At 45.8% G+C, this 18234-nt stretch overlaps 1 protein-coding gene across 4 annotated transcripts in view; it reads left to right on the top strand.

Annotated features, from left to right (window-relative positions):
• The window catches only part of LOC147880760 (defective in cullin neddylation protein), a 122633-nt gene that overhangs the window by 87466 nt on the left and 16933 nt on the right, over positions 1-18234 (top strand). For all 4 annotated transcript variants that reach the window (XM_087371201.1, XM_087371202.1, XM_087371203.1 and 1 more), the window contains 3 exons: positions 7614-7696; positions 7793-7857; positions 9460-9509. In XM_087371201.1, the coding sequence (XP_087227327.1) occupies positions 7614-7696; positions 7793-7857; positions 9460-9509 (198 nt within the window). The remainder of the gene's footprint in view (positions 1-7613; positions 7697-7792; positions 7858-9459; positions 9510-18234) is intronic.

The raw sequence follows: 18234 nt of genomic DNA, 5'->3' as shown, positions 1-18234 counted from the left end.
TGCCCTTCTTTCTAGGCTTATCTGCATCACCCTTAGCCTTATAAGAGGGTTGTCTTGAATCAGCTTTATGCTGATGTGCGGGCTGATTGGCATGTTGCTTTTGCATCCCTTTTCCCTTGGGCTTGAACTTAGAAAGCATGGTTGCCGTATTTCTTCATATCTGCTCTTTGTGCAACAGAAGTCCTACCAACTCGTGAAAAGAGAGAGGATTGTTGCCCCCCCTCAATGACAAATTCAGCAAGGTGTGGAAACCGAGATAGGACTCAGGAAGAGAATTCAGAGTGGTGGTAATCATCTCCGAATCCGGAATAACGTCATCAATATTCAGCCAATTGCTCCCTCAAATCCTGAAGCTTTGTGAGGTGAGTATTCATGGAATCTCCCTCATCCATATGCGTATGATTTCAAGCTCTCTCTTCAGGAAGGAAACTCTGGCATCATTTCTTGCTGCAAACGTACTCTCCAATATCTCCCAAGCTGCCTTTAAGGTCTTGCATGACCGAATGTGAGGAATAATGAGCCTCTTGACAGAAAGAGAAATCACTGATAGAGCTTGTGCATCTCTAGAATCCCATCTTTTCTGCTCTGCTGTGGGAGCCCCTGGAGCAGCAGCTCCAATTACTTGTGCTACATTGTGACCTCTACCCCTGCCTCCAGCTATAGAAGTGGCAAGTGTAGCCACATAATTTGGCCTTGCTTCATCTCTATTGACATAATCCCAAAGATGTCTGCCAACCAAGATGTTGCGAACCATAAAACTCCACAAGAAGTAGTTGGTGCCATTCAACTTATCCTCCTGTGTGAGGACTCCAAACAGCTCATTGGGGTTGTTTTGAGCCATTTTTGCTAGATAAACTAAAAAATACAGCAAACTAAACAAGTAAAATCCCTTCCTGGGATGCGAAATGCACAAGTAAAATCTGCCAAAGAAAATAATGCTCTGCTAATTGCGCAGAAATCTGCAAATAAAATCTGCAATAAGTGGCAAAAGTCTGCAAATTGACTCACTCTGAGTTCAAAACTGCTTGCAAACCTCCAAAATGCTCTTTGAACTGCAAAATTGCAGCCCAAATGCAAAAGTTCCAATTTCTTGTGGGAAATTGCATACAAAAGAGGGCAAATAGACTAAAAGCCCCAAATGTTGCATAAATTGCACTCTTTCTGCAAAAGCCCCAATTTCTCTACAAAAATTGCAAGCAAAACCACAAAGCCCCAAAATTTGGAGTGGATTTTGCAAACTGATTGTTGCAATGTTTGCAAGAGAATAAAATGCCGAAATTGCGCTCCTAGAATGCAAGCCAAACAATGGCTACCTGCAAAAATGCATGCCAAAGACCACTTGCAAGAATGCCTACAAGAATGAAACTTGCAGAGAAGGCCTGTACGGAATTCCGTACATAGTACTTACATAATGACGCATCTGTACGGATGTACGGCACATATCTGCGGATTTGTATGGCACAGGCAGGTATGGGATCTGTACGTTGTACGGATGGCGGCCTCACACGTGCGGGGAGCTGTCGGGTACGGGCAGTATGGAATGACCACGAGAGCTTGCATTACGGTACGGACGACCGTACTATAGTATGGCGGAAAGGCGAGACGGCGGCACTGCGCATGTAGGTACGGATGGGCTGCAGGCTTTATGGCGCCGTATGCTTGTATGGACGGAGTTCAGTGCCTGTGTACGGACGAATGTGTACAGCAGCTGTACGGCACTTGTATGGAAATGTGCAGCTTGGGCTATGTGCAGGCTGTGAGCACGAGGTTGTATGGAATGCGCTGTACGGACAGAAGCTGCACGCGAGGGAGCCGGAAGCTGGGGGCAGGTCCAAGAGCTTGAACTGCTCTGATACCAAATGTGAGACACAAGGAGAGCAACAGTGAGCAAGATAGAGAGCTGAACGTAGGTCTACTCAATAGTGGACTGAAATAAAGTAAGTACAAAAGAGAGATGAGGGGTTTTGTCTAAGTGAAAAAACCCTATCTTATCCACTAATCGTAGTTAGGGATTAGACTGTGGTTAGGGGAAAAACCTCTATGAGGGAAAAGTGCCCCCAACCTACTTATTACATTACATTGGCCACTGCCTAGAATATGATAATAATTCTAACAAAAACATGCCTGAGCAAGGTGTGCTCGAGATTTGGTCTAGTTACCATCACTTTGAACCCTGCAAATATTTTCAATTTGCCTCTTACATTGCAAGCCTTTGGAAAACCCTTGGAGGAGCAGCCCTTATCAGCAAAGGCGCCCTGCTTGGCCCTCATTTTGTGACCTTCCTATGATCATTACATTGTAGGAAATGTGTAGCCTGACATAGGCAAGTAGCCTCAACAAGAGATAATTCCTAGAGGTGACTGATTTCTGTCAAGTCCTGACATGTACTTTCAGCCTTGCCAGGTAACGGAGCATCAAGTTTACTCTCCCTGAGATTCTGTAACAGCCAGTTTGGGACTGTTTTTGCTGCATGCATGTCTGTAATTTCTTGCTGCACCACCTGTTCCACTGCCTGTGGAGGGGGCAAGACATTTTGTGGCGGAACTGAAGCATTAGGAGGTTGCTGTAAATTCTGATTTGGATCAGAAAAATCAGCAGGGGAACTGAAAGCAATGGGTAGCAATCCCTCAAAGACATCCTCTGAAGACGAAGGCATTTGAAATTCAGCCCGAGTGTGAGCTGAATTTTCAGAAAATATCACATCTCTACTTACTATGATTTTGCGTGTAGCAGGATTGTAGAGACGATACCCCTTGCTTTCTGCACTGTATCCAACAAATATGCATTTGATGGCTTTATCTGACAATTTGTGCCTAAATTCAACTGGCACATGTGCATAGGCAAGGCATCCAAAGACTCGGAAGTGATCCACTGAAGGCTTCCTGTCATTCCAGACCTCAAAAGGAGTTTTGTTTTTAAAGCCTTAGTGGGAGCCCTGTTCAAAATGTAATTGGCACACATCAAACCCTCTAGCCAGAATTTATGAGGCATGTGTTTGCTTTTCAGCATACATCTGTCCATTTCCATGAGGGTTCTATTTTTCCTCTCAGCTTTGCCATTTTGCTGAGGGGTCAGCCTGACTGTGAGCTGATGCACAATACCCTTGCCCTTGAGAAAAGCATAAATTCTGCAGATAGGTATTCTCCACCTCTATCCGTGCGTAATGTCTGTATCCTGAGTCCGGTTTCATTTTCAACCATGGCTGAAAAGTGTTTAAACACCGTGAACACTTCAGATTTCCTTTTCAGCCCATAAACCCAGGTAAAATTGTAGTCATCAATAAATGTAACAAAGTAGAGATGACCACCCAAAGACGGAGTCCTCATGGGACCACAGACATCACTGTGTATAAGCTGCAATTTGCGAACAGCTTTAACTGAACCATCCTTCTTGAAGGGGAACCTATGCATCATCTTACCTAAAATGCACCCTTCACAGGCATGTGGAGGAGGTATCTCAAGAGGTGGCAATGCATCAACCATTGAAAACTTCTGAAGTGTCATCAAGCTGTTGTAATGCATGTGGCCATACCTGGCATGCCATAATGCTGCATTTTGCATGGCAGCTGTAGGGGTAGAAACTGCAAGAGCATGGGCTGCTCTTTTCTCAAAAATATCAAGCTGAAAAAGTCCACGCAGCAGAGTACCAGATAACCTTAAGGCATAGTTAGCTTCCCTGTCTCGGACAGTACATTTGTCATCTTCAAAGATGACCTGAAATCCCCCTCTGTTAAGAGTGGACACTGAAAGGAGATTTTTGGTTATGCCAGGCACATAGAAGACATTTGAAAGTCTGAAAATGGAGCCATCAATGGCAGTGAGCTCAACCTCTCCTGTGCCACATACTGAATATGAGAAGTTGTTGGCACAAGTGACTTTCTTACCAACAGGAGGTGGATGCAAGGAAGTAAAAAGACACTTCTTAGAAGTGATGTGCTTGGATGCACCACTGTCAAAATACCATGCGTTCAGTGTTTCATTAACACTGAAAGCAGATGCATCTGTAGAAGAGTCAAAGCTGCAAGTCAAAAATGCATATGTATCATCACTGCAAGAGGCTGTACTATCCCGAGCATTTGGAACAGCCAATCTAGAATCTAAAATGCAAGATAAAAAGGCATAATCTTGACCAACAAAGTTGGCTGCAGCATCCCCACTCTCAGATGCATGAGGGGCTGAATCTGAAACAGCCATACCTGAGCTATTTTTCTTTTCTTTTGCAAGCCTTTTCCTGCATTCTGCTATGTGATGACTTGGCTTTTTGCAGTAGTGACAAAAACCCTTCTTTTTGGGCTTACTTGCATCACTTTTAGCCTTTTGTGAAGGCTGTCCTGACCCACTGGAAGGCTGATTTGCTGATGTCTTTGCCTGTCCCTTTGTTTTTTATTTAAATTTTGAGAGCATGGCTTGTTCACCTGCACGTGAAGCCAAATTTTTCCTGGTCTGCTCTTCTTGAAGCAGAAGTCCTATCAACTCATGAAAAGTGAGGGGATTTGCACCCCCCCTCAATGATAAGTTCAGCGAAGTGTGAAAGCTGAGATAAGACTCAGGAAGAGAATTCAGAGTGGTTGTAATCATCTCTGAATCAGGAATAATTTCATCTATGTTTAACAATTGCTCTCTGAGATCCTGTAGCTTTGTGAGGTGGACTGACATGGAGTCACCCTCCTCCATATGTGTATTGCTCAACTCTCTTTTTAAGAAAGATACCCTGGCATCATTCCGTGCTGCATACATGCTTTCCAAGATATCCTGCCCTGGAGGTCTTACACGACCGGATATGCGGAATGATTGATCTTTTCACTGAAAGAGAGATGCATGACAAAGCTAAGGCATCCCGTGAATCCCATCTCTTCTGCTCTGGAGTATTGACTGTAGCTGCACCACCAACTTGTCCTGCAGCTGCACCCTGTGCACGACCTCTTCCACCTCCTTGCTGAGGAGGGGTAGCAGGTGCAATATCTATTGGTCGGATCTCATCCCCATTGACATAATCCCATAGATTCCGAGAAATCAAAATATTACGTACCATAAAACTCCAGAGGGAGTAGTTGGTACCATCCAACTTGTCTTCTTGTGAAAGACCACCAAACAGAAACTCATTCTGATTTTGATGGGCCATTCTTGAGAAAAAGATTGAAGCAGATACAGAGCTGAATTCCCTTACTGGGAATGGAATGCACAACTTCCAAAAAACACAGCCAAGCACGGGCTGTAAATGCAACTTAGATTTCTGTACTTGCGCTGTCAGAAATCTGTCCAAGCATCAAAAACTCTCCAAAATCTGCCAAAAGTGCTTCAAACACTCCAAGAAAGGCAGTATGTACTGAATACTCCAAAAAATGCTCTCTCAACACAAAAGCCCCAATTTGTGGCTAGAAATTGCAGCCAGAAAGGGGCAAAATTACTAAAAGCCCCAAATCTGAATTTTTTAAACAAAAGCCCCAAATTTCAGACTAGATCTGCAATTTTGCTCCAGATGTAGCTCCAAAACTGCACAATGATTGCAATGTCTGCAATATACGCCCCAAATGTACTCCCAAACAACTGAACCAAACTATGGTTTTCTGCAAGATGTGCCTGCCAAAGAACACCTGTTGCTGAAGGCAACCGGTGTAAATCTGCAAGTACAGATCTGAAAGTACAAAAATGCACGCAAATCTAGGAAGGGTACAGGTGGTACGGTACAGTACGGACTGTACGGTACAGTGTGTACGGGCAGTACTGCAAAATTGTACGGATGGTCCTGCGCAGGTACGACGATCTGTACGGCGCTGTACGGTAAAATTGTACGGATGCTCCTGCGCAGGTACGGCGCTGTACAGTAAAATTGTACGGATGCTCCTGCGCAGGTACGGCGCTGTACGGTTGCTGTACGGAATGTGGACGAACGATGTACGGCACTGCAACGGAATGTGTACGGACGATGTACGGCGCTGCAACGGAATGTGTACGGACGTCTTTACGGGAGCTGTACGGAGGCAGTACGGGCAATGTACGGCAGCAGTACGTCGAATTCCGTACAGTCGTACAGACTGTACGGACGAGTTGGAGCAAGCTGAAAACGTGAAGTAAAGGGGTGCCTTGAAGGGAGCAGGGAGCCCGAGGCTCTTGAACCCGCTCTGATACCAAATGTGAGAATAGAGTGAGTGAGAGAGAGCAAGAGAGAGTGTGAGAGCTGGAAGCTTGGAAGCTGAAAGCTTAGTTGCAATAGAAGAGAGTGAGAGTACAACACACTGAAGGAAAAGATAAGGTTTTGTCCTAGTGACAAAACCTTATTAGTCACTAACCATAGTTAGTGAACTAACTGCAGTTAGGGGGAAAAACCTCTTAAAGAGGGAAAAATGCCCCTAACTAGCTTATTATATTACATTGGTCACTGCTGAATTATATCTATAATTCTAACAGTTTTGTTGTATACATGGTTGACTCTCTGAAATATTGCCGTTTTGCTATATATACAGTTGATGCTTTCAATAATATACCTACTGCTTCGTTATGCTTTGACAGACACAATTATTGGATAGCAGTCAAGAGTCGACGATAACAAACCATGAGGATTACTTTGTCAATTGTATAAGCAGTTTCTCCGTCAGCACAATATCACATGTACAGATCGGCTAGTTTGGAGGGTCGATTGAATACTCAACAATTCATTTTGACAATTGTTTCTTGTTCCATAAGCTCTACACACAACTATGCCTTAGCTAGGCCACCTCACAAGTGCTACATTCCCATACAAGGGTAGGTAATAGGAAGTACTCTGCCATACTGATGATTTGTACTTGCTGTAATAGCAGTTGACCCTTCTTTTTGTACTTGGCAAATGGTATATATATAAGTTGTAGAGATCCTTTTCAAAATCAGTTTGCATCTAAAGCTGTAGAGCAATAAATTGAATAGTACTTCAAGCATATTGTTATCTCAATAATAGTATGATGTGGCATTTTGGGATATCGTCCTGAGATAGAAAATTAGAAGTTAATACAGTGGTCATGGTTAGTTAATTCTGAGTGACTTAAGGGGTTAGTTTTAACTAGAACAGTTACTACAGTTAGTCTTAACTAGCTGTCCTCTGTGACCTAGTAGGTATAAGTGTATATAGGACACATTTAACAAGTGGCAGATAACCACAAGGCGCTGGGATGAGTAATAGTACACCGATGAGTTTCTGGTAATGGGCTGGGATGTGAATGGCCAAGAAGGATCAGGAGGGAGGGAGAAATTTACAAAAGGAAAATAAAAGACAAGAAAGAAGGAAAATAAACTTTAAGAGAAACAGCAAAGAGGGTGCACTCAACCAAATTCATAGTATATTGTGCCAAAATTACGGTGTACAAAGTATAAGCTATGTAGCGTGTTCCCTTTTTGGGGGTGCTAAGGTAAGTGGGTCTGCAATCTCTCTGATAAACCATAAGGGGTGGGTGTTGGACCGCTCATCATGCTTGATTTATTTTATCATTTGTCTTTCTAAGTTACATGTTGTAAAGTTTTGCACATTGTGTATGGCAGCTGGAAGTAGATAATGATTACTTACCTTCAATGGTAGCATCCAAACTTATTTATGTTTGTTCGTACTTTGTGTATATATTGCTTGTGATAAACATTTTGTAGCTTGTCATATCTTGGCGCATGAAAGCAGCAACAATGTGTGAGTACTCAAGACAAGAATTTATAGGTGGATTGCAATCTCTAGGGTGAGTCCTCTTGATTATGCATTGTTTCTGGCCTCATGTTAATATTATATGTATTTTTGCACTTTGGTTGATGAGCCTGTCATGATGGTGTGGCAGGGTTGACTCAATTGAGAAGCTCAAATATCATCTTCCATCCCTAAGGGCAGAGATAAAGGACAAGCGTAAGTCTGTTATTTTTCTTTCAAGCGTTCACGTTAAAACAATAGGAAATTGAGCGTTTGTCTTGTTTAGTATATGTAATTAGGTACATATTGAAAAGGGTTAACCACTCAAACGAGTTTTAGGAATGATGTGGGAGGATTTTCATGTCCAGCTTACCCTGGATGTATGCAAAAATTATATCAATATGTTCCAGAGCAGGCTGTAGAGGTATATGACATGAGAGTGCCAAATCTATTTGCAGCTGAAGCAGCTTTTAGCTGCATATATCACAGACAGATGTCCAAGTAGTGAGAGACTTGGCATCCAAACAGGCAGAAGTCCAAGTGGTGAGAGACATGCCATCCAAACAGGCAGATGCCCAAGTAGTGAGAGACGTGCCATCCAAACAGGGTGTGCTGCATCTCAGAGCCTTTGGATGCATGTGGTATGCTCATGTACCAAAGTACCAGACACACAAGCTAGATGATATGGCCAAGAGATGTATATTATCGGCTACGTTAAGTCGAGTAAAGCATACATGTTGATAATATTGACACAGCCGTTCGATTTAGAGAGGGAGGTACATCAGGGAGAGATCAGTCTGCAGTCTCAATAATTCCTAGTCTTTGGGGTGCATGAGTCAGCCACCCAAGAGTGCCCACTGTGGGAGAACACAAAGAAGGTTTGATACACCAAGAAAGCCATCTCAGCAAGAATAGCAACAGCAGCAGAAATAGTGTTAATAAAAAGATTGACTTGCCCAAGTAGTATTCGAAAACCATGTCCAGGCCAGCCTACACTTTTGTGCACAGTAGCGGCAGTATTTCTTAGGTGGGAAAGATGTAGAATAATATTGCTGTAGCTCTACATCAAGGGGTTGGATTTAGAATTTGACATCAGTCAAGGATTCTTCAACTTATGGGCTAAGAAATACTTTATGACTGTATGTGTGGTATGCTATATGTTATTCTAGTATTTAATCTATATTATAATCTAAAACCTTTGCATTTGAAAGTGTGTATTTCATTTTTAGCATTTCTCTTCAATACAACACTCTCCTCAGTCATGTCAAACCTCTCTTTGGTTCCAATTCTTTAATGAAAACAGACGGACTTATCTACCTATTCCCTGACTTGAACTTGTAAATAGAGTTACATTGATGATTCTGTATTTGTACCATATTTTCTTAGACTCAAAAAACTATATTGGTGAATCATGACCTTGTGGGAATAGGCCATTTGAAGCTTCCTTTGTTCGTTAGTCTGATGTGTGTGTGCATTTTTGGGCAGGAGAGAGAGAGAGAGAGAGACTTTTAAATAATGTAGTAGTTCTTTTACAGATATAGTGATGCATGTTGGTTTATAGATAATGTGATCTCCATAAATGACAAAAGAAGGGACCTGTCAAATTTACTTCAATGCTGCAAACGGGACACCAATGCTATTTAATTTAGAGATCATGAAATTGTGAGAGAAAAGGGAATGGATTTTTCAGTTCAATAATTTTAAGAACATCATGCTGGTGTAAAGGAGACCATGTGTGCTTTCCCCCCCTATTTTTACTGCCATAACTTGATAGCTTAGATATCCTGATATCTATTTTTTGTGGGATATTGTTCACAGATAAGTTCCGCGAGATTTACAATTTTGCTTTCAGCTGGGCCAAGGAAAAGGTGGACTGTTGTAACATTGTGGATTTTGATGCTTTGCTTAGATCATTTGTTGTTGAATGGTTTCTCATTTTAGGCTTCAGATGCAAGACTTGTGCTAGATTCAGTTTTGTAGCTCAGACTTCAATGTTCATGCTTCAAAATTTTAATCAAGAAGAGTTGGCTTGTTCAACACAAGATAATATGAGTTTTGAAGAGTATCTGTTATGTCCGTGGCTAATTATGATTTACTAGCAAATAACCAGTAGGGTTAGGGGAGATGTAGCTAGGAGTGGCCTAGGGCTAATGATAAATAATATCATTTGAATAAAGGCATAAGGGCTTTATGTTATATTTACTTCGGCGTGGGGCTATATCTTGCTGAGGGCTTGAACCATAGGAAGTTTGATTAATATTGGGATTGTGGATCTTAGCCATAGGCATAGGCACAGTTTATACTACGGTGTCTACACCCACTGTTGGGCAGTGATGACATTGATGGGGATGTCATAGTAGGTAGTCCTTGCTATGCGTGATGGAGTTCATGGTTTTCAACGTTGGGTGACAGTCATGAGAATGAAAGTGCACTATGTGTTGTGCTTTTTGAGGATGAGTTTGGGCATGCTCTTGGATTCATCGAGATATACGTTCTTGCCGTATTAGCAGACATGCAAATTTCACCTTGTGAGGTTTTCGTCCATGTTGTGGGTTCTAATATTGCAACAAGTTCTTTCTATCTTAAGTGGTGCGATGGCCTATCAGCTAGTTTGTTGAAGCATTTTTTTATTGGACTGCTTTCTCTAAAATGAGATCGTATAGTCTCCACAAGCACACCATGTTCCACAGTTTCCGGTTACACTCCGCTTCCCAGGGCTCCCCAAGGAGTATCGAGCCATCCTTACTTCCATTGGCCGGGCATTTGGCACAGTGCTTGAGTCCCTGCCAGAGACGGCCACCTTCGTCCTAGCAGATGATGGAGTCCCTAGGATCAGACTGGTGGTGGAGAGTCCGGAGTCCCTCATAGAGTTGATCCTTCTCGAGACCCTGGAAGGGGGCACACTTCGCCAGAGGGTGGAGATCTCTGGGCTACTAGGCCAATGCCTTAGTTGCAGACAGATGGGTCACCTCGCCAGAGATTGCCCCCGTGGCCACCCTCATGCACCTCCCCCCCCTCCTCCACAAAGTAGGCAGAGTCAGCAGGCCCGAGTTCAGCCCCCTCTCAGACAGGAGCAACAGGAGTCCCAGAGCCCATGGGTTACCCCCTCAGAAGGGAACTGGACACAGGTTAATAAAAAGAAAAAGAAACCAAGCAAGCAGGCACGCAAACGCCGCAGACAGGGGGCCAACTGCTGGGAGAGGGACATGATTGATCGAGAGGCCTCGAAAGAGGAACAACAGGAGTCACCTCCCCCAACAGCCGCGGCCTCTGTCGATCCAGTCGATCCTCTAGCTTCGGAAGTTCAGCCTCCGCATCCACCCTTGCAGCAGCAGAGAGTCCCAGGAGCTCCAGATGCGGCAATGGGGGAAGCCGCAGATGCTAGCCCGACGAGGGCCGTGAAGGAGCCGATCTAGAGCCCCGACGGGCCTGATTAGCAAGGGGGACCTGTGGTCGCTTTTTTCCCTCCTCCTCCCCCTCCCCCTCCCCCAGACCCCTCCCCCTCCTGTTCACTTCGCCCTTCTGCCCTAGGGTTCCCCCCGTCCCCTCCTCCCTCCTCAGCCCCCCTTTCTATGGTCACCCTCATTACCCACCCCTCGCCCTCTGTCCCCCGTGTCGCTACCTCTCACTCTCCGGTTGCCCCCCTCTCCGCTTCAGTAGCAGCCTCTTTCGCTTCGACACCTCTGCCATCAGGCAAGGGAACGACGGCGCTCCCTTTTGCTTCCTCATCGCAGCAGCAAGTCCGCTCAGAGAGGGATCCTGAGGGATGAGGCTCGTCTTCCCAGCTAGCAGCTCCCAACTTCCAGTTTGGGCGTCCCTTACAGCGGGACCTCTGGAGGTTAGGACCTTGGAACTATCTAGAGATTCCGGACTCATACCCTCTACCATTGGAGGTCACGCTCATGGTCCTTCAGCCCCGAAAGTGGGGTTCTATCAGTTCAGTGGGATCTCAGACACACCTCGTTTGAAGATTTTCGTTTGCCTCCACAGGGTTGGAGAAGTGGTCCCCAGAGGTGTTTGGGTAATCAGATTATGCTCATGATGGACGAGTGGATGGGACCACAGGGATTAGATCTTTGGTACGCGCATGGCACGGAGGTGAACTTTCAGCGGAGCTTCACGTGCGAGGCAATGTGTGATTTGGCAACAGGAGTTATCAGATTGCCGATGGAGGCAAAGGTGGAGTAGGCACACTTATGGTCCCTCCAGACGTGCGTCGAGTTGCTCGGGGTGGAAGCCTCCTTCATGATGAAGTGGGCACGTAAGATCGGTATTGAGCCGGTATCTACCCTAGTACGACGCTGCACAGACACTGACTACTCGCCCTCCAAACCCCCAACAAAATCACACAAGGCAGTCTTTCTAGAACAGGCACCCACTCACCGGAGAGCCTTGTTCCCGACTCCCCCGCCCTCATGAGCTGGACCCTGGACCATAGTGAACTGGAACGTACACGGGCTCCATGACCGTGTTCGTAGTCAGCCGCAGTACCTGATGCTCTGGCAGGAGTTGCAGAGGGCAGTGGTAGGGCGGGCAGTGGACATCCTTATGATTGAGGAGCACATGTTTTCAGCAGCAGACATTAGACGATGCCATCACCTTCTTCCAGGGAGAGGTCCAGAGGAGTGGTCTCCCTCAGTAGGACGGAGCGGAGGGGTCTGCATCTCAGTCTCACAGACTTTGGCTTCAGAGGTCTACGATTAGGGCGAGCTCATTCCAGGACGGGCAGTTTGGATGGGAGTTCGGACAGGAGAGTCCAGGATTGGAATCCTGAATGTGTATGCCCCAACGTGTAGACGGCATCGCCCGGCCTTTTGGAGGAGGCTGTGAGAGTGTCTTCGGAATGTTGATTCCTGGATTATTGGAAGGGACTTCAACAACCTGGAGTTTGGGGGAGACAAGTAGGGCGGCGCCTCGTTCTTAGAGATGGCAGTAGGAGATCGTAGCACCTAGGAGCAGTTCATTTTCATGATCAATGGCACAGACCCGTGGAGAGAGCCAGAGTTCAGCAGGACTCCTGGCAGCCTTCTCTTCTCCTTTGGACAGAGGAGACACGATGGATTGCTCGAGAGATTAGACCGCTTCTATGTTGGGGATTGGGCATTACACAGAGGCGCTTCTATTGGGATTTTGGCAGGTACCACAATGTTCGATCACTCTCCAGTGGTACTTCACTTGGATCAGCCCTGTCGAGGTCTCCCCTAGAAGGGGGTCCGCATTGCAGAGGACCTGTTGCAAGACGAGGAGATTCAGCAGGTTATGGCAGAGATCTGGGAGTACTCAGAGATGGCACCGAGTGAGGGTTGGGTGGGCTACGTGGGTGGCCGATGCGATTCAGAGGAGCACTGCGGAGCTGCAGGCTCACGCCCTTAGGCGGAGGATAACCCTTCAGGAGCGAGAGCGGGGGCTTTGAGGAGAGACCTCGCCTCCATTGAGAGGCTTAGGGAGCAGGACTCAGTTTCTCAGTGGCTTAGTGACAGATTGGAGAGCGCTCGTTTCGAGCTTCAGGACATAGAGCTGCGGCAGGCTGAGTTCTCCTACCATTCCTCCCGGGCCCAATGGGTACAGTAGGGGGACAGGATGACGAAGCAGTTCTTTCAGACCAGTGGGCCCTGATCGACTGGCACACAGCGATGTCTTCGAGACTCGCAGGACATCATGTACACTGACCCGCAGGAGATTCTTGACATGACCACCGAATTTTATAGCCAGCTCTGAGACAGAGAGGATGACCCTAGCTGGTCTTGTGTCTTGAGAGCTAGTTTGGGATCATGTTCTGACAGTAGTCTTGCGGGACTTATGCAGCAGACTTGAGGAGCCTTTCACAGATGAGGAGCTCTGGGAAGCCCTCAAGGCTCTCTCGACTCAGAAGTGCCCGGGGGAGGATGGCTTGACTTCGGCTTTCTTTCGGAAGTTCTGGGAGATTATCTCTATCCCCTTCCGTTTAGCTTGCCAGGAGATTTTCGACACAGGCTTTCTCCCTCAGTCCTTGTGCAAGGGGTGGATTTGTTTGATCGTGAAAGGGGGAGATCGGTCAGATATTTGACAGTGGAGGTCACTCTGCTTGATATTGCATACAAGATCCTCGCCAAGGTCTTGAGTTTGCGGTTACGGCCTCATCTTACCGACATCATCCATGACACACAGACTGGGTTTTGTCCAAGAGCGCAGCATCCTAGACAACATCTTTACGTCCCGGGAGGCAGTGGATTTGTTCAGGGAGGAGTCACAACCACTGACCATCGTTCTCTTGGACACTGAGAAGGCCTACAACAGGGTGGAGTGGTCTTTCCTGGAGGGCACTATGAGGAGATTGGGTTTCTTAGAGAGATGGGTCAGAGGAGTTTCAGCGCTATACGTAGGGAGCTCTAGTCAGATGATTATCGGAGGACACTCAGGTGAGGCCTTTCCTCTCTCTCGCGCTCGGTTCGCCAGGGCTGCCCACTAGCTCCCTTCCTCTTCTTGTTTGTAGCGGAGGCTCTGGGCTACTATTTGAGATCACAAGTGGCGGGTCTCACAGGGTTGAGGCTCCCAATCAGGCAGGAGGAGGAGCTCTGTCACCACAATGTAAATATCCTAAGTCAAAGTACAGTTGACCATTTATTTGATCATAATTAAAGTGTTTTATATGTGTTAATTATGGTCAAAGAGTTCTTTTAATGGTCAAGGGATTGACTATGGTCAAAGATACTTGACTCTAGTCAAGTAAACCTGACTTCGGTCAAGGAGACTTGGTTTATTACCAAGAGGGTTAACTGCGGTTAACCAGAGAACTACAGAGCTGACTACGGTCAGAGAGTGTTGACTTCGGTCAACAAGACTTGGCATGCGCCAAGAGGGTTAACCCCGGTTAACCAAGATGTGCCAACTTCGGTTGGAGAGACTTGGCTATAATTAAGGCGCCTCGACCCTTGGTCAAAGCTCCTTAATTATAATCAAGAGTGTTGACTCCGGTCAACCAGAGAATGAATATATATTTTTATATTTGTTAGGTGTGCACATGTGTTCAGTGGGGATGCCCACCGTGACTAGAATTAGTCCACAATGTGTTATTTGCATGCAAAGCGCTAACAATTAATGGGTGCCATGGTGGTGCGCTTTAATTAATTGTTGCAGGTATCAGGAAGAGTTATTTTTCCTAAGCGCTACGGGAGCCTGACAAGCATCTAGGAGGCGGTTCCTGTGACCAAGTGCTTTGAAGACTCCAGAGTGGCCCTTAGTGGCATGTAATAGGACTTAGTCTAGATTTTAGACAAGTGGCATGTTGCCAATTTGAAATGAGCTTGAAGCTCTTGTAATAAAGGGGATTTTTCACGTTTTGAAAGGAGAGAGGACCAGACAGCTCTACGCTGAACTTTTGTAACAGATTCTCTTCAAGTAATAAAATACCTTCGGGGGGGTCCAGCCCGACATGTTGTCCTGGGCCCTATTGTCTCTATAGAGAGAGAGAGAGAGGGAGAGCAAAAAGTGAAGTGTGTTTGCTGTCTTTTACGGAGGAGGTTCGTAGTGAATAAAAGAGAAATTGCTGTCTGTCAAAGAGCGTGTGGGATTTCGTCTGATTTTATTGGTATCAGAGTAGAGGCTCATGGCCTTCCTAGGCTATGACGATCTAGTGAGGAGGCAATAGTGGCTAACGGGCAGAGATAGCGCAAATTGTTCAGTTTTGGATTGTATGCTGAAGCTAGACTATACGCAAGTGTGAAGGAAGGCAAAGCGTACGCTCACCCGAGGCAAGATACGCTGGTGATGGCGTGGGCACAAGGGGTGCTGGCTACTAGGCCTGGGGCCTCATGCCTATGACGGCGTAAGGACGCCTCTAACGAAGAGTCAAAGCGAATGAAGCGATCAAATTGCCAACGAGCGAAGTAGTTGCTGGGTATCGCGTGAATGCTCGAAGTGATTTTTGGCTTCCTGTGTCATTTTGCATACCTTGGTGAAGGCGATAGCGCTCGAGGAGGCTATGCTATGGCGAATTGTTGAGCAGATGGTTTCATTTCGTGGGTGATCCCGATATATATATATTGCACAGCGATTGGCGAGGCTTCCATGAAGGCATATATGGAGCAGCCCGTGGCTCGACATAAGTTTCATAATGGAGATAAATTGCGCTGGTTACGTTGAGTGCTGACGAAAGCTTTCATCTTTCTTTTCTCGCCGGACGTGAAGGCGCGATGTGCGAAACTCTGGACAATTCCGTCGTCTGTGCGTATTTTCTCAGCCAAGGTTCAACCTTAGGCTGATGTGGAAGCCAACGTGGCAACCAAGGTGACGTGGCAGGCAAGGCACCAGCTGACGTGGCAGTACATGTGGCATCCAGATCAGGTAGCTGATGTGGCAGACAGCTCAGCAGATGACGTGGCAAGACACGTGGCAGGCTGATGTGGCTAACCAGTGGTTAAGTTTAACTCTGGTTAGTTAACCCTGGTCAGAGGTCTAGCTAACTTGACCCAACCAGACTAGTTTGGTCACTGTAACCAGACTGTGACTAGTCCAGTTAGTCTAGTTGCAGACTAACCAGACCAGAACCAGTCAGTCTGGTTAGAGTAACTAGCCAGTTACTCCATCTGGTTACTGTTCTTTCAAAAAAAAAAAGAAAAGGGACAGTTGCAGAGACTGTTTCTGCTAGCAGATTTCACCTGCCTGTCAGACTTCTACTGTCAGAAAAGCAGCAGAAAAGCAGAGAAAAGCAGAGAAATCAGAGATTTGCAGAAAAAGAAAATGCATGCCTTTGTACACTGGGAAGATGAATCAGATGCTTCTGAGTGCTTTTTGCAGTAGCCAGAAAAAGGGCAATACAATTGTTGATGCTCTAGCAATTTTGTGGGTTTATGCTTTGAACTGATAGCCCAATTACTGGCACAAGTTGTGAATGCAAGACACCTCTTGTTGAGGTATTTTTTTTTCTGTTGGAAAAGCAAAGGTAGTTGTGCATCAGTTACCTACACGGTGTGTGTGAAATTTGCAGATCTCAGAATATGGATCAATCACCTATCCAGTGGGATTCACAAGATAGGGATGTACATCCAAGACAGAGAAGTGTGCCGCAAACTCAACAAGAATTTGATCAGATGGTACGCACTCGTATACAAGAGATGGAAAATCTCAAAAAGGATCCAAGGGCTCAGCACTTGTTTCAAGCAGAAGCTATGCCTAATGCAATATATGACGTGCCAATGCCAGAGGCACACTCCCGTGTACAGCCAGAGAAAGAGAGATCTCATAGGGGACGGTCTCATAATAGGAAGAGATCGAGGCATCATCACCGATCTCCTAGTCCATCACCGTCTACCTCGAGTTCGACTTCTGTATCTTCTTCTTCTTTATCAGATAAACCATCCAGAAAAAGAAGGAAACATAAGAAGTCTAGGAAGAGAAAGTCTCCGAGAGAGACCAAGGAATTTAAAGAGGGAGGTAAATCTGTCAAGTTTATGACCTACACTGGACAGTATGGTCATACAGACAAAGCATTGCAGTTCATCAGGCAGTTTGATGCTGCATTCGGCACAGAAAAGTTTTCAGAATCCTCCAAGTTAAGAATGGTCAGTTTGCACTTGACAGCGACAACTAGTGCATGGTGGAGTGCACAGACCACAGATGGGTCAGCCCCAAGGAAGTGGAAGGACTTCAAGAAAGCGTTCTACCAGCAGTTTATGCCTAAACAGTTTAGAGACCATGTTTAAGATTGGGACAGTTTGCATATGGATGCAGGAGATACAGTGGATGTGTACAACCAAAAGTTTTGGGATGCTTATTTGCAAGTTGCACCTTTCAAAAAGATCTCCAAAGGGACCCAAATGAGAAAATACAGAGCAGGTCTCACTCCAAGAATTCAGGCAGTAGTGAATGCTTTGGGGGCAAAGAACATTCAAGACCTTATGCATTCAGCTTCAGTAGCTAGTCTTGTGCGGTTACAAGATCCATCTACAGTGCTATCCTTGCATGCAGGACGTGCTGATAGAAAGAAAACTGATTTTTCAAAATCAGAAAAGAAAGAATACCCCAAGGTTGAAAAGAAAGGGTTTCAGCCTCAGAAGCTGAGGGGTACTCAGTTTTCAAAGGCTTATAAAGGCAAATCTCTATTCACCCCTGAACAGATAGCTGAATTCCGTAGAAATGGGAAATGCTTCAGGTGCGGCAAAGAGGGGCATGTGGCTGCCCAGTGCCCAGAAAAGCCTTCAACTTCGAAGGGAAAAGAGGCAGAGAAGCCACGAGGACCGCAAAAGCCAATGGCGGGGGGGATTCCTGACATACTGGGTCATGTTTCAAACCCAGAAGAACGAGAATTGCTGCTATCATGGGGCAAAGTTAGAGACCAGCAAGCGCTAATTTTATTTGATCCAGGGGCTACTGATAATTTCATATCAGAGGATCTAGCCCTGAGGCTGGGAATAAAGACAGAGGAGTTGGGCAGGGCTTTGGATGCCGATCAGATGTTCTGTGGGAATCCTGTGCCAGTCACTCCCTTGATAGGGAAGCTCCGTCTTCATGTTCAGAGTTATGTGGATCAGGAAGACTTCTTCATTTCTCCATTGAAACATCATGATGTAGTCTTGGGAATGCCTTGGTTTCATTGCAAGGCAGTGAAGTTGACTC

This window comes from Dipteris shenzhenensis, chromosome 32 (genome assembly GCF_047967505.1).
Source record: "Dipteris shenzhenensis isolate YYH24624 ecotype China chromosome 32, Dip_SZ_1.0, whole genome shotgun sequence".
NCBI classification, from domain to species: domain Eukaryota; kingdom Viridiplantae; phylum Streptophyta; class Polypodiopsida; order Gleicheniales; family Dipteridaceae; genus Dipteris; species Dipteris shenzhenensis.
The sequence above is the reverse complement of the archived record's forward strand: the minus strand, read 5'-3'. Positions and strand labels throughout refer to the sequence as shown.